The sequence below is a fragment of the Quercus lobata genome, chromosome 6 (genome assembly GCF_001633185.2).
Source record: "Quercus lobata isolate SW786 chromosome 6, ValleyOak3.0 Primary Assembly, whole genome shotgun sequence".
In the NCBI taxonomy this organism is placed as follows: domain Eukaryota; kingdom Viridiplantae; phylum Streptophyta; class Magnoliopsida; order Fagales; family Fagaceae; genus Quercus; species Quercus lobata.
Genome location: NC_044909.1, coordinates 36,829,293 through 36,845,975, shown reverse-complemented (window position 1 = coordinate 36,845,975; position 16,683 = coordinate 36,829,293). Strand labels below are relative to the sequence as shown.

At 45.0% G+C, this 16,683-nt stretch overlaps 1 protein-coding gene across 1 annotated transcript; it reads right to left on the bottom strand.

The window, feature by feature from the left end:
- Positions 1–7,248: 7,248 nt before the first annotated feature.
- On the bottom strand, positions 7,249–7,629 carry LOC115950212. The gene has a single exon (XM_031067451.1). The coding sequence runs from the start codon at positions 7,627–7,629 to the stop codon at positions 7,249–7,251; it is 381 nt and encodes a 126-aa protein (XP_030923311.1).
- Positions 7,630–16,683: the final 9,054 nt, after the last annotated feature.

The window sequence follows — 16,683 nt, the reverse complement described above, 5'->3', positions numbered from 1 at the left end:
TTCTGGCCCCGTTTCCCCTTCTTGTCATGGCTAGACTCCGCGCGGGGCCTAAAGCCCACTGTTGACTTGTAAATTTCACCCCTACAATAGCCCCTCAAAATTCCGGCTCCTTCTTTCTTGTCCGAGGAGGAAAGGCGGGATTTTGACATTCATAGGACGATTTACTGTGGATTCCTGCTTCACCCGTGCGGCGGTATGCTTCTCACGTGACTCATTAATGACGGAGGCGTTTAATGACCCAGGAGGCGCTAATTATTGCTTTTAGTGGTTTTATATCTTTTAAATCTGATGGCTGGATGTTAGATCAACGGTTGGGATCATTTCCGTTTCCCTAGGCGGGAGTATGTCTGTCTAGCTTCTCCCGGATACATAAGATTTTCGAAGGCATTTCCTTCTCATTTTTGGACAAGCATCCAAGCACTCTGCGCACTCCCGCACTTTCCCTTTCAAAGCGTTCAAGCCTTCGCAGTCGTCCCCTTGAAGATTTCCTGCAAGTTCCTCACCCGTAAGTGCGCACTCCTTTTTCCATTGCCTTTTCCGGCGTTATTCCTTAAGTAAATCGTCTTCACGTCACCTAGGATTAGGGGATGGGTAAGCTTGACAAATTGGTAGATTCCCCGGCCGGTATGGAAGGCTTCAGGGCCAAATACCGTATTCCGCCGGAGGTAGGTCTAGAGTATTGTTCTCTGGAGGAGGTTTTAATCAAGAGAAGAACGGGGTAGGTTGCCATTCCAGTGATAGCCTTTGTGGAAGGAGGAATGACCATCCCTATGGGGAGGATAACTAGGGATTATTTGCGTGGTCATAGGTTGGCCCCTCACCAATGCGTCGCAAATATGTTTCGGATCCTGGGGTGCATAGAGGTCCTGAACAGTCAGATGAACCTCGGCCTTACATGGCATGACGTGGTTCATCTATATGAACTGCACAGCCTCGGCGACTCATATTACTTGAAGTCCAGGTCCGATGAGGTGAGGTTGATATCCTGCCTTCCCAAGTCCAACAAAGGCTTGAAGGACGACCTTTTGATCGTCTCCGGACAGTGGCACGACGGTCTTCACTGGCCAGTCAAGGCAGGAAAACTAGGTGGGGCACCATAGAGTTAGATCCCTTGGAAAGGATCTTAGTTTTGATCTTTCCCCCCTTTTTTTTTATTGTTTCGATTCTGACTTTGCTTGTTTGCCTCCTCGGATTAACATAACCCTCTCTTTGGACCTTGCAGACAAGGTGCATACGACTCCTCGGCTAAGTTTGGTCAATGTCCAGGCACTTAATTTCCTTCTAAGGTCTGAGATTTACGTGAGTGCAGACGGGCAATTGCGAGCTGCGCCTCTGATTTTGGACTACGTGCCCCTTACTCGTGCTCTAGTGGAGCCCGGCCAAGCAATCAGGGCTGGTAGTCCGCGATTGGCACGGATCGACGTCTTCGTACCTGGTTTTCTTGCCTCGAGAGATTTACCTCCCGTCCAGCTGCCCGCTTAGTGTGCCTTTCCCGCAGTAGTTGTCCCAGCAGAAGAAGCTGGCTCCTCGCACTCGTCTTTGGAGGATCAGATAGACCAGTTCCACTTCGCCGAGGAGGGAGAGGTGTCGGCCAGGCCATTAGAGCTCTCGGATTCTGATTCAGACTTAGATCGCGCCTCGGCAGCCCCTGAACTTGGTTTAGTAACCGCACAAGTTGGTACCAGCCAAGAGCTTGAAGAAGAAGGAATGGACCTGAAACAAAGATCTGGTCTCAGGGGTCTCATTGGCAATAGGAACAAAGGGCAGTCCTCCAAGGATGTCCCGAAGGAGCAGCCGACCTCCAAGGCTCCTCCTCCTCCTCCTCCCACATCGGATGCGGCACTGCAGCCTATGCCCAATTTAAGGCGAAAAAGGCCTGTGGGAGAGTTGGAGGAGGGTGAGGTTGGCCAAGAAAAAACCAAACCTCAGAAGAAAGGCAAAGAGACCAAGGAGCCCAAAGAGAAGAGGACCAAGTCCATTGATAGCCGAGACGAGGCAGCTATTCGGAGGGAACAACGAATATGGTCGCCGCGGCTCGAATTGGATGGCGCTCCAATTTCTTGGGATGCAACCCTGTGGGAATCCCAACGACGGGAGGCGTCATTCTTGGCTGAGGCCCTGCAGCAGCCTCTTCTTTTGCCTCGCGACATGAACGGGCTCCGGGATACTCGGCAACCAGAACTCTTCATGTCGCTGAAGAGGGACATGGTAATGGTAAGTGAAAACTTTTACTATCTCGTTCTCTTGTTACGCATCCATTTATTCATCATTCTCTTTAATTAAGCCTTTACTTTTCTGGTGCAGGTCACTCAGCAAATCTTCGTTGCTGAGGAGTGGGCCAAAAAGGCATGTGAGGACCTTCATAATAAGGCTCAGTCCCGCTGTGCTGCCGAGAGGACTGCTGGCGACCTCAAGAAGGAAAAAGATGGCCTAAGCCATGAAGTAAAGGAGGCAAAGAAGGGTCGGGCGAGCGCGGAGGCCGGCCTTAAAAACGCTACTAAGCAGGCTGAGGATCTGCGCCTACAGCTCCGCCAGTCCGAGGAAAATCTCGTGACAGAGAAGCAGGCAGTTTCAGATCTCAAGGCTGAGCTTGCGAAGGTCAAGAGGGAGGCCTGTCTGGCTAGGGAGGCGGCCGAGAAAGCAGTAGCAACCTCTTATGATCGCGGGGTCAAGGACACGGAGGTCAGGCTGGCCGAGGAGGTGGCTGCTGTATGCAGGGAATACATTACCCTGTCTTGGGGTGTAGCCTTGGACCGGGCTGCAGTCCCAGCGGATTCCGATCTCAAGAAAGCTGAGAATGTCTTTTTTCCTGAGGACATTCGCGAGATCCCTGACGTGGTTGCGCCTGAAGAGCCTCTCCCAACGAAGGCTTTAACCTCGGACTCTGCTATGCCTGAAGCTGAGGATGCGCAGCCGGCCGTAAAAGACAAGTTGCTCGAGGATAGTCTTTAAATCAGGGAGGTTGTTGCACAGGCTAAGGAGACTGTTCCGAGGCCCCAACCAGCAGACGACCAACCCGGGCCTGCTCAGGGATCAGATTTAGGAAAATAGCGTAGGATTTCACTTGTTAAACCCTTCATATTTTGTTCTGTTTAATGGTTGTAAAAGAATCACTTTTGGGGATTTTAATGAAAGGTGTTGTTTCCTTTTATTCTTGTTGTCTTACTTTCTCTTTTGTTTTCATCATGAATGGATGTTTATTCTGCCATTAACTGTTGAAAACCAAGCATGAGTGAATGAATGTGTAAAAAATGATAGTCGATAATTAGACAAAATGGCAGCGATGCTAATTTCCCCCAAGTCTGTGGTCCGAGGAGTCAGGCAGAACTTGGGTTCTGTTTAACACTTAGTGAAAATCGCTGCGAGGTTAGTTTCCTCCAAGTCTGTGGTCCGAGGAGCCAGACAGGACTTAGATTCTGTTTAACACTTAGTGAAAATGGCTGCGAGGTTAATTTCCCCCAAGTCTGTGGTCCGAGGAGCCAGGCAGGACTTGGGTTCTGTTTAACACTTAGTGAAAATCGCTTCAAGGTTAATTTCCCCCAAGTCTGTGGTCCGAGGAGCCAGGTAGGACTTGGGTTCTGTTTAACACTTAGTGAAAATGGCTGCGAGGTTAATTTCCCCCAAGTCTGTGGTCCGAGGAACCAGGCAGGACTTGGGTTCTGTTTAACACTTAATGAAAATGGCTTCGAGGTTAATTTCCCCCCAGTCTGTGGTCCGAGGAGCCAGGCAGGACTTGGGTTCTGTTTAACACTTAGTGAAAATGGCTGCGAGGTTAATTTCCCCTAAGTCTGTGGTCCGAGGAGCCAGGCAGGACTTGGGTTCTGTTTAACACTTAGTGAAAATCACTTCGAGGTTAATTTCCCCCAAGTCTGTGGTCCGAGGAGCCAGGCAGGACTTGGGTTCTGTTTAACACTTAACCCAAGTAGCTGTACAGTAATACGGTGTCAAGGATGGTGTCTTTCATTAATAACAGTACCTTTTCATGTTATTTACATTCCATGGGCGTGGTACTACATGTTCATCCAAATCTTCCAAAAAGTATGCCCCTATGCCGGCTATGGAAGTGATACGGTATGGGCCTTCCCTGTTTGGTCCAAGCTTTCCCCATGCAGGGTTCCTCGCGGTGCCCAGGACTTTCCTCAGCACTAGATCCCCGGGCGCCAATGGCTTTGACTTCACCTTGGCGTCGTAGCCCTGTTTGAGCTTTTGCTGATAGTATGCTAGGTGGACCATTGCCCTTTCCCTTTTTTCTTCGAGGAGATCTAAGCTTTTTTCCAGAAGGCTGTTATTAGCAATAGGGTTGAAGGCAATAGTCCTCTGTGTTGGGAAGTTTATCTCCAGTGGGATGACAGCCTCGGCTCCATAGGTCAATGAAAAAGGGGTTTCTCCCGTGGACCTGCGAGGCGTGGTGCGGTATGTCCACAAGACGTGGGCTAATTCTTCAACCCACCTCCCTTTCGCGTCATCCAACCTCTTTTTCAGTCCATTCACTATGGTTTTATTGATGGCTTCCGCCTGTCCATTACCCTGTGGGTAGGCCGGTGTGGAGTATCGATTGATAATTCCCAGCTCATTACAGTATTCTCTGAAGGTTTTACTGTCAAACTGGAGGCCGTTGTCCGAGATCAGGGTGTGCGGGGTCCCGAACCTAGTGATAATATTTTTCCAAACAAACTTCTTGACATCGACGTCCCTGATGTTTGCTAGCGCCTCAGCTTCGACCCACTTTGTGAAGTAATCGGTGCCGACGAGAAGAAATTTCTTGTTCCCAGCCGCTTTGGGAAACGGTCCTAGTATGTCTAGGCCCCATTGTGCGAATGGCCAAGGGCTGGACAGCGGGTTAAGTTCTCCGCCCGACTGATGTATGTTCGGGGCGAACCTTTGGCATTAGTCGCACTTCTTCACATATTCCAGAGCCTCTTTATGCATGCTCAGCCACCAGTAACCCAGCGTCATGGCCCTGTGGGAGAGGGACCTGCCCCCCGTATGGCTTCCACAAATCCCTTCATGTAACTCCTCCAGGGAGTTCTGTGGCCTCTGGGTGCACACACAGCAGGTATGGCCCTGAGAACGAGCGTCTGTAAAGTTTGGAGTCCTCGGACAGCCAGAATCGAGAAGCCTTCCTCTTGATTTTGTCAGCCTCAACCTTATCGTCCGGCAAGGTGTCGTGCTTTAAGAACAGCACCAGAGGGTCCATCCAGCTAGGTCCTGCCCCGATGTTGTGTACTCGAATTCCGTTGGCCTTCTCTGTTGTTGGGTGACAGAGATCTTCAACTAAAATTACCCGCGGAAGGGGCTGAGCCGAGGAGGTGGCCAGCGTTGCGAGAGAATCAGCATGGGTGTTCCCACTCCTAGGTATATGCGTTAAGCGGAAGTGATTGAAATGGGTCTGCAGGTGTTTAGCCCGGGCAAGGTACTCTTGCATTCTTTCATCCTTCGCCTCCAATTCCCCGTTCATTTGTCCCACGATGAGTCTCGAATCCGAGGATATACTTACGCACTTTCCACCCAATTTCTGGATCATTGCCATCCCCTCCAACAGCGCCTCAACGACTTTTCTATGGTTATCCCTTCAGGAGAGACTAGAACGAGCCCCACCCCTGAGCCCCTTTGGTTCGCTGCACCGTCGATGTGTGCTTTCCACCAATTATGTTCATGCTGAGAGACTGTGCTGATAAGTTTCTCATTAGGACTTGGTGATCCCGACATTTCCGTTCCTTCTAGGGTGGGCTCCGCAAATTCAGCTACTAGATCAGTGAGGACCTGACCTTTTATGGCGGTGCGAGGCATGTATCTAATGTCGAAGGCGCCCAGGATCGTTCCCCACTTAGCAATTCTACCTGTGTAGTCGGCGCTGTGGAGGACGGATTTTAGCGGAAGTTGAGTTAGCACAACTACTGTATGTGCCTGAAAATAGTAGAGGAGCTTCTGCATGGCTTGTACGACGGCCAAGATAGCTTTTTCAAGGGGGAGGTACTGGGTCTCTACCTCCTGCAGCGATTTGCTCACGTAATACACGGGTCGCTGCATGCCGTTGTCTTCTCGGATTAGCACTAAGCTCACCGCATGAGAGGCTACTGCGATGTATGCGAACAACACCTCGTCGGCATCGAGACTGGACATGATCGGTGGTCGGGCGAAGTATTCCTTGAGCTGTTGGAAAGCTAAAGCACACTCCTTAGTCCACTCGAAGCCCTTCCATTTGTGCAATAGGAGGAAGAAAGGTCTGCATCTGTCCGCTGAGCGGGAGATGAAACGGTTTAAAGCAGCTATCATGCCGGTAAGCTTCTGGACCTCTTTGGGATTCCGAGGGGGCTGCAGGCTATGAATGGCTCTTATTTGGTCAGGGTTGACTTTTATTCCCCTGTGGGTTACCATATAGCCTAAGAACTTTCTTGACCCCACCCCAAATGAACATTTGGATGCGTTCAGTCGTAGCTTGTACTTTCTCAGAATTTGAAAGACTTCACCGAGGTCTCTGATGTGGTCGGCCACCAACTTACTCTTTACTATCACGTCATCTATATACACTTCAACGTTCTTACCCATCTGCTGTTCAAACATCCTAGTCATCATCCTCTGATAGGTCGACCCGGCATTCTTCAAGCCGAAGGGCATCACCTTATAATGATAGTTTCCAACTGAGGTGACAAAAGCGGTTTTTTCTTGGTCTTCGACAGCCAGGGATATCTGATGGTAGCCCTGGAAAGCGTCCAAAAAACTCATTTGGGGGTGTCCGACAGTCGCATCTACCAATCGGTCTATCCGTGGCATTGGAAAAGGATCCTTCGGGCAGGCCTTGTTTAAGTCTGTGAAGTCTACACAGACACGCCATTTCCCGCTCTTCTTCTTTACCACGACTATGTTGGCTAACCATTCGGGGTAGAATACTTCCTTGATAGCCCCAGCTTTCTTCAATTTTGCGACCTCTTCTCCCATAACGTCTGCATGTTCTTTTGACGGCCGCCGAGGAGGTTGCTTCTTTGGTGTTATAGCCGGGTTAACATTAAGGTGATGGCATATGAGATTTGAGTCAACCCCGGGGGCCTCATAGGGATCCCAGGCGAATACGTCCTCATTCCGTCGAAGAAAATCAATTAGCATTAACTTCTTCTGTGGCGGTAATTCCGAGCCGATCTGAAAAAACCTTTCAGGGTCTGATCCGACGAGTACTTTCTCCAGCTCCTCACAGCTCACCTCCATGGCCGGTCTTCCACTACCCGCAGTTGGGACCGAGGTCATTGATTGCTATAAGCCGTTCTCGGCTGAAGTGGAAGGTTCACTATTTGGTCGTCGTGAGATTGCCGACACCATGCATTGTCTAGCCATTCCTTGGTTCCCTATTATTTCTTTGACTTGACCTCCTGATGGATACTTCACTTTTTGGTGCAAGGTTGATGGCACAGCCCCTAGTGCATGAAGCCACGGCCGGGCCACAGTAGCTGTGTAGGGGGAGTATGCATCTACGACAATGAAGTTCATCTCTACCACGTCTGAGTCTGTTTGCATAGGTAGCCTAATCATGCCTTTCGGGATGATGATTTTTCCTTCAAAGCTGACCAGAGGGGAATCGTATGGCGACAGGTCTTCCGGCTTCAAGTTCAACCCCTTATACAAATCAGGGTACATTACCTCCACGGCGCTGCCTTGATCAACTAACACCCTTTTCACGTCATAACCTCCTATTCTGAGCGTGACGACTAGGGCATCGTCGTGGGGTTAAAGGGTTCCTTGCTTGTCTTCCTCCGTGAACCCGATTAATGGCGTGGCACTCACTTCGGCTCTCTTGGATTCCCTTCCGTCTGGCTCAGTCGGGAACCTGCCCACTAACATTACTCTGAAAGGGCCGGAACCGGTCCTCCCAGGTGCGGCAAGAATGACATTTATTGTGCCAATGGGTGGCCTCAATGTGCCTTGTCTGGTTCCGACATTTGACTGTTCCTGCCATCCTTCAGGGCGATGTAATAGATGCCTCAACTTCCCTTCTTGGACAAGCCGATCCAAATGGTTTTTCAGATTCCTACAATCGTCAGTGGTGTGACCTGGCTCCTGGTGGTACGCACAGTACAGATTCTGATTGCGTTTTAAGAGGTCGCCCGCCATCCTGTTCGGCCATTGAAAAAAGGGTTCGCACTTCACCTTCTCCAGGATCTTATGTAATGGTTCTCGGAACACAGCATGGACTGCCTGAGCCCTAGTAGGTCCGGACTGTTCCACGTAGTCTCTCCTCGGCCTGTTATTGCTGTTAAAGTGGTCTGACCTGAAGTCCCTCCTCTCTTGAGGGACAACCTTCGCTTTACCCTTCCCCATCTGCTGGTCCTCCTCGACCCTTTTGTACTTGTCAATTCTGTCCATGAGTTGGCGCACGCTGGTGACTGGCTTCCCAGTGAGGGACTTTCTTAAGCCATGTTCTGTCAGCAAGCCCCTTTTGAACGTACTAATGGTGACGTCATCGTAATTTCCTTTTATCTCGTTATACATTTCCCAGTACCTGTCCGAGTAGGCCTTTAGCGTCTCTCCTTCCTGTATGGACAGGGATAGGAGGGAGTCGAGGGGCCGAGGGACTCTAGTGCTGGTGATGAAACGGGAACCAAAAGCCTGCGTCAGCTGTTTAAAGGAATCTATGGAATTCGGTTGGAGGGCATCAAACCATCTCATCGCCATGGGTCCCAAGCTGGATGTAAACACCTTACACATTAACGCCTCATCCCTGGAGTGGACGGCCATCCTCTGATTGAATTGACTTACATGCTCTACTGGGTCGGTCCGACCATTATATATGGCAAATGTTGGTTGATGGAAACGCCGAGGAAGCACTGTCCTCTCTATTCTATGCGTGAACGGCGATTGGGAGATGCGATCCAGGGCCTTGCTCATGGCATCGTTGGCCAGGCCTTGGTAAGATGGGCTTTTGTGGCTGCGTTTGCGAGGCCGCTCTTCCTCATAGGAAAAGGTCTCGCTCGGAGGGGTTCTTGATCTTCGCCGGTATTCGTTATCCTCATCACTGCTAGTGCCCGAGCCGGGTGAAGGTCGTTTCTGCTGCGCTCGGCGCAGCTTCTTCTTCAGATCATCAATCTCTTGTTGTAAAGCCTTTCGATCGTTTTGCTTATGGGATGCATGATCCTTCCCTTTTGAGCGGCTTCTACTTATGTGAGAGGTGTTCACACTGCCCTCTCGTTGATTATCTTGGTCCTTCCCTCGTTCGAGATTTAAAAAATTGTCCTGCCGTTGAGAATCTGCACGTCCGGTTTGGCGCGGACTTGATCCTTCCATTTCTTACTGTTTCACTTGTCGAGACACAAGTTCTCCCCACAGACGGTGCCAATTGTAGGGGCGGTTTTTGGGGCCCAGGCCCAGCAAGTAAGTGGTTCTGGCCCAAAAGTCCCCAGACAATGAATTTGTAGAAAGCGGGTTACAGAACTAGGGCTAGACGAAGTGAACGTCAGTTAGATGTATGCCATGCAACATATTGAACGTGAGAATATTCCATTCTAGTTCACAGGATATCGATCCGAGGGGACGTATAAGTGCACCTCTTGCTCTGGTTACAGATTACAGAATTCTTTCACCTTTCTCTCCTTTTTTTCCTAAATTCTCCGATCCCCACTTCATGGGGATTTCCTTCTCTTATATAGCACCCTCAAATTGATAAGGGCCTTACATTTGTTAACCATCTGGACTTTCACTTGAGTGCCTGTCCCATCGGACATCTACCTTATCTTTCCGTGAGTTGCACTGACCAAGATAACACTATTCACCTGTCTTCTCTATATTAATGCGGCTGGAAAAGTAGCTTCCTTGCATTTAATGCGGCAGCTGTGGTTGCCTCCTGGACGTCTAACATTTTCCTCTTGCTTGGGATGGTTCCTCACTGTGTGCAGGGTGTACGTTGGACTCCCATTTGGTGTGTCCGAGGAGGCACTCCTCCTCGGACGCCCTTTAAATAAGTCCGGCCCAACAGGATAGGGCTGGAAATCTTCTGGCCCCGTTTCCCCTTCTTGTCATGGCTAGACTCCGCGCGGGGCCCAAAACCCACTGTTGACTTGTAAATTTCACCCCTACAGTTCTAAAACCCATTTTTAGTTTAATATTTTTTAGAACCGCCCCAATAATTACAGGCAGTTGTTCTAAAACCAATTTTGTATTTCTGTTCAACAATTTTATAATCGCCCGGATTACAGATAAGTTACTATATATAAACCATTTATTTTTAATTATTTTTTTCAGAATCATCCCTTTCACGGATAAGCAATTCTAAACCATTTATTTTTAAAAAAAATTTTAGAGCCACCTCTTTATAAATTTATTATTATTTTTTTTTTAAATCAAACTCTTTGAATCCCCCAAGTTGAAAAGTTCAGAGATTACTTTTTTTTACTGATAAGGTAGCATGCAACAATTCAGAGATTACAAAATGCATGTTGCTTCACAAACGTTCCCTTTCATGAATAAGAAGTTTATTGACATTGGTGTTCACTTTTGCAAGCTCCATCAATAATAAGCATTATATTTTTCTCAAATAATAATAATAATAAGCATTATATAAACACCCCATTTTACAATTATCATTTAACCTAACACTAACCAAGACAATAACATCACTTTAAGTTAAACTAAAAGGTAAAATCGTCATTTTGACGGTTGGGTAAAGAAGTGCTTAAACACTTCAAGTACTTAAATCGAACCACCAGATTTCAAGATCAAGCCACATCAAACTTTTCAATGAACAACACAATAATATCAGAGTTGGGTACATTATATAGTCAAAATGCAATAATCACTCAAATTATCATTAAAACAAGAGGGAAAAAAATAAATCAAAAGGGCACATAAATAGGATAGGGATCCTATGTCACAATCCTGATTGGGAAACAAATTGATCTCATCAACACTATGTGCCTCCGACGTGAAATTTTCAATTTTTGTTTTTTCCCTGTAAGGTTGAATTTTATCAACCATCTTGTTGGCTTTATTTTGTGCCAAATTTGCTTGTATTTTAGCAATTAGTAACCCTGTATTTAGGTGGGAAACATGTAAAGGTAGTGTGTGAGAGAGTGTGAAGAAATGCTCAAGATTGTGTAAAGAAGCAGGGACTCCTGACTCGATCTTGCGGGTGGCTCGCGGCTTGAAAGCTGCCATAAGTTGCACACGTGCCAAGCATGCCAGAAGTTGAAGTGTTATGCCAGCTAGAGCACTACAGGACAAAAAATACAGACTAGCTGTTTAGTTACCTCACGGCTTGAACTCGCGGCTCAGTCAAGTCGCGAGACCAAGCCGCCAGCCAGCTCTATTTTGAAAAAACTGACTTTTCGCATTCCTCTCTCGCCCTAGTATATATACCCCTTATACCCACAAAATGTAAAGAGCTTCCAGAGAGAATTTTGAGAGTGAAACCCTAGAGAAAAACAAGATTGACTCATCCCCAATCTTCACATAGAGACTCTTCAAATTCCTCTACTCTCACCCTCTCCATTGTTACATCCTTGAGAGGTACATTACCAAAACCTTTTCTCACCATACCCATATCTGTGAGAAGGCTATTTGGTACTTTGGGAAGCAATTAAGAAGGGACCAATTTCATATTGGTTGATGTTATGATTTATAGCGGAATCCAGTAAGCTAAAGAAGAAATAGGTTCGGCGTAACCTCGTTGGAGTAGGAGCTTGGAGGGCTTAGGTACACTGGGTAGATTAGGCTTGGAGGGTCTTCTGCTGTTCATGTATCCCAACTACATTCTTTAATGGATTATTTACCGCTTGGAGGGTGACGGAGAGGTTTTACACCGAGAGTTTCGGTTTCCTCTTCAATAACACATCGTTGTGTTGTCCTTGTGTTTGCATCTCTCTTCCCTTAATCTTTGCCATTTAATTTCTGTTATGGATGTGATTTTATTTAGTTTATATTGTTTATCAATTTTGTTTTAAACTTATGTTCATGTTCCGCACATTAATTGTTTGATATTAAGCTTGAATTGGTAATTTGTAAATTGGAGGTCTAAACGTTCAAGGTGTTTTATACACTAATTGAACATTCAATTGGTATCAGAGCGGGTTCACTTATATTGGTTTCATTACCTGAGTGTGATCCTTGACCCCATATTGAGATGGACTGGTCTCAATCCCTAAATGCACCTCCATATTTTGATGGTAGCAATTATGCATTTTGGAAGGTGCGGATGAAAGCATTTTTGTGTTCTATAGATGAGGCTGTTTGGGATGCCGTTGAAATAGGTTGGACAAAACCGGAGGCAGCCAAATCCACATGGGATAAGGCAGCCCTCACGGTGTCAAATGCTAATAGCAAAGCATTTAACGCAATTTTTTACTGTGTGTCCCTAGATGAGTTCCATTGGATTTCTCATATCACCGTTGCCAAGGAAGCATGGCAGATTTTGGAGACCACTTATGAGGGTACAAAGAAAGTTATCGACACAAAGTTACAGATGCTGACTACCCGGTTTGAGGAGCTCAGGATGAGCGAGGATGAGTCCTTTGACTCTTTCTATAGTAAGTTAAATGAAGTGGTCATCGACAAGTTTAACTTGGAAGAGAAAACGATGGACTTGAAAGTTGTACGAAAAATTCTTCGTTCATTGCCGCAGGGCTTCTGTGTAAAGGTGACTGCAATTGAGAAGAGCAAGGACCTTGATGAAATCAAAGTCCAAGAGCTGATTGGTTCTCTCCAAACGTATGAGCTTTCATTACCAAATCAAAGAAAGAGCAAATCACTTGCTCTTAAGACGATAAATGAAAGGGTAGAAGCTCACGGTTCATCGGATGAGAATGTAGTAAAAAAGGATGTTGCCTACCTTGCAAAGAATTTTTGGAAATTTCTAAAGTTCAAGAATAGTGAGAAATTTGGTGATAAATGGAAATTCATATGTTCCGGAAAGGAGAAGAAGGACTTCAAAAGGAGAGAAGGGAAGGAGTCCTAATCTACTCAAGAAGTCACTTGTTTTGAGTGTAATGGACATGGTCATTTCAAAAAGGAATGTCCTAATTACTTAAGATCAAAGGGCAAGGCATATGCCACCACTCTCAGTGACTCAAATTCCTCCACCTCTGATTCGGAGGACAGTTGTGATGAAAAAGGGAATTTCTCAGCATTCATAACTGTTGCTCATGTTGAGTCTTCGAAGGACTTGAATTTGCTTGTGGAAGAGCTTGGGAAGCATAGTGATGAGGAATCCATGGGAATTATAGAAGAATCAGATGCTGAAGAAGATGAAGATACAACTGGTCTTCAAGAGAACTACAATTCACTCCTTGAGAAGTCAGGAGAATATGCAAGGGTGGCCAAGGTAGCTGTGAAAAAGATGAAGAAAGTTGAGGAGGACTATAGAAGTCTCCTAGGGAGATATAAGGAGGCCAAATGCGAGATAGAGACACTAAATGGCGAGCTAACCGAAGCTTACACCAAGGTGAAATTCCTTGAGCTTGAGGTGGTTTAAGCAAATGCCAAGGTAGAGCAAGTATCCACAAAGAAACTTGATGATGTCCTTTCCTCTCAAAAGACCTTCTTTGACAAAACCAGATTAGGATACACCAGAGAAAGTAGTTCAGTTGTGAACATCTCCAAAGAAGTGAAGTTTGTGAAGGCCAAAGAGCCAGTTGTAGTTGCCCTTATTGTGGAGAAGGCAAATGTTGAGAAAAAGAAGAATGTAGCTGACTAGCAGGTGTTGAAAAAGCCTCGTAATCAATCTGTGGTCAGGTCTGAAGTTAGAGCAAAATCTCTTCCACGATGGCAAAGAGGTCTTAGAATGAACCATGTGTGTCATCATTGCGGACTTCAAGGGCACACCCGACCCAATTGTTCTAAGCTGAGAGCATTGAGGAATGCAAGTGATCAAAGGTCAAGAAGACCAAGAAATGACAAGAGGACTTGGGCTGTTGAGTCATCAAGAGATCGAAATGGTGATCCCGGAATGATGGACGTGATGAAGATGATTGGTGCATTCACCAACTGCTTGGAAAGCTTCATTAGAAGGTTTGAAAGTCCTAACTCTCGTACCCAATCCTATAGGGATATCACCCCAAACGCACGTGACGTGTGGGTGAAGAAGGGTACTCATGCATAAGCATTACAACATATCAATGCATTAATACTTCCTATGCTTTGTGATTATGCTTGATGGTTTGCTTATTGATTATGTGAATTGAAAATTGTTTGTTTGTTTTTGCATTCTTTTATTTAAAATGTTTTTACATTGTTGCTTTTGATCAATCTTTTCCTTCTTGTGTGTCAAAAATCCAAACACCACATAAAAAGTAGAAAATCCAAAAAAATTTGATCGATATTGTTGAGGTTTGTCTCAAAATATGTTTTACCTTGTACCTTTGTGCAAATGGCTTTGTGCATCTACGGGCATAGCTTGTTTCCTATGCACTCATATCATTGTGGGAGAAATTTTGAAATCTATATGACTGTTGTAAATAGATCTTCAACCTTGTCATAAATGACTAGTGAATGATTTTGTTGATCTTGAGACATGCATAAACTTATGCCTATATATCTTCTCACTCATTTATTTTATTGTTTTTACTTAAAAGAGCTCTCAAATGTAAATCTCCAAATGAAAAGAAATAATGAGCTGCAAAAGCTTGTCACACATACTAGTATTTGACTAGGAAAAAGGGAAAGCGACAAAAAATAAAATTGTATGATGCCCAAAAAGCCAAAAGCTAACTCATCAAAGTGAAATATCAAAAATTTCAGGCATCGATCTCACAATGAGATGTGTTGATTCCAAAAGATCAAATGATATGTTGAAGATGGAGCCAAATGAAAAGTTTCAAAGATATTATACTCAAGTTTATGTGGGAGGTCATATATGTATATTTCTATAATTGAGATGGGTCACATTATCTAGTGCTAGTTGTGTATGTCTTGATTGAATTGATCATTGAAGTTTCATATTAGACTAAGGACTATCTCATTTTTGACATTCTCACACAACACACATGTCTATGTTCAATGAATACCATATTCATTCGTGTGATTGTACTTGATTAAATGTATTTTCACATGCTTAATCTTTGTTGGTCAAACATAAAAAGATTTTTGAGTGTTTTAGTTGTTTTTGGAAAGTACTTTGTTTTTACAAAAACTATCAAAATTTTCAAAACCAGTGTTGCCCTGTTTTGGCGACTCAGTCGTGGGTTGGCCCAGTCGCGAGTCCATACAGAGATATTTCGCGACTCACTGGCAGGTAAATGCCCCAGTCATGAAAAATACTTAGAATATTTTTCAAAAATCTGGATTTTCATGTTTTTTGTGACTCATGTTGGCAACTTGTTCGCGGGTGGAAGGTCCAGTTGCGAGGGGTATATGGAGATTTTCACAGTTCAGCGCGCGACTTCCTCACGGGTAGACCTTCCAGTTGCGAAAAACGCTTAGAAAAATTTTCAAGAATCTTGTTTTCAAAGTGTTTCACGGCTTACCCTAGCAACTGGCTAGCGACTTAACTCAGTCGCGAAAATCGCGTGTTTTGCACAAATAGGTCAATTTTTAAATGTTTTCAGTTTTCCCTCGAACATTTCTGACTGTTCATTGTCTTCTCCATTTAAACTCTCTCTCAAACTCCTCGTATTATTCTCGAAAAACCTCCATTTTTGCATCATTTCATTCTCAAATCTTCAAGGAAAAGGTATGGGCTTTCTCTTTCTCACTTCATATTTCATGATTATGGTTTTGTTTTCTTGATTTGTGAGTTATTTTTTGTGATTTGAGTAATATAGTGTTCGAACATGGGTTTGGTTTATTTGGTTGAGTAAGTTTGATTGAGTGTTGGTGATATTGATTGAGATGTTTTCCTCAATTTTTTTCTGATGTTGTTTGGGTTCTGTGTTGTGCCTCATGACTGTGTTGCTCTGTACATATCATGTTCATGGTAGAGTGTCACAATGACAGTTATTTGTGACTATGTGATGCTCATTGATTACTTTGTTCTGAGTTGTAATTGATCAACCATCATCTTTGAACACCTACAAACTTCTTAAATATACAATCCATAAGTGTTGCTTATGATTACTTGATGCTGACTTGGTTCAAGTTCTGTGATTGTTTGAGTGAGTTCTCTCTCCGAATTTCATTTGGTTTACATGAATCTAATCAAGTTGATGTTTGTGTCTTCTGGTGTCGCATTTGGTTCTCTACTGTGTGTCTTGTCTTTTGCAGATGTCACACCGTTCATCTAAAGGAAAAGAGATTGAAATTGATGTTCCATCCTCTGTTGCTAAGCGGACTCGTCGCTCAACTCAGTCGTCTCAAGACTCAAACAATGAAAGATTCAAGACTCCTTTTGATTCACAAACCTACTCAAGCATTTTTATAGATGCTACTCCTATTGTGGAATGTGTAGTAAAATTTGATACCTTAGGAACAACATTTATTCCTAGGATTTTTGAAGCAAGAGATTGGGCTGATCTGGTCGGGAATTTCGAGGACCCAGTTGATGAATTAGTTAAGGAATTCTACTCTAATGCCAGATACACCGGAGTAGAGTTGAAATGTTGGGTAAGAGGAAACGAATTCTCCATTGACAACGCCCTAAAATGTATACTTGTTATATATTTATATGGGCGTTATCTCCTTATTACTATGCTTAATTTGTATAATTAAGCCATGATTTGCATTAGTCCCTATTATTTATCTTTACATAATTTCTTGAATAAGATGCTATTC

Bases quoted from the DNA above. Each gene is read 5' to 3' on its own strand.
- LOC115950212 (XM_031067451.1), bottom strand. From the start codon at position 7,629: ATGTACCCTGATTTGTATAAGGGGTTGAACTTGAAGCCGGAAGACCTG.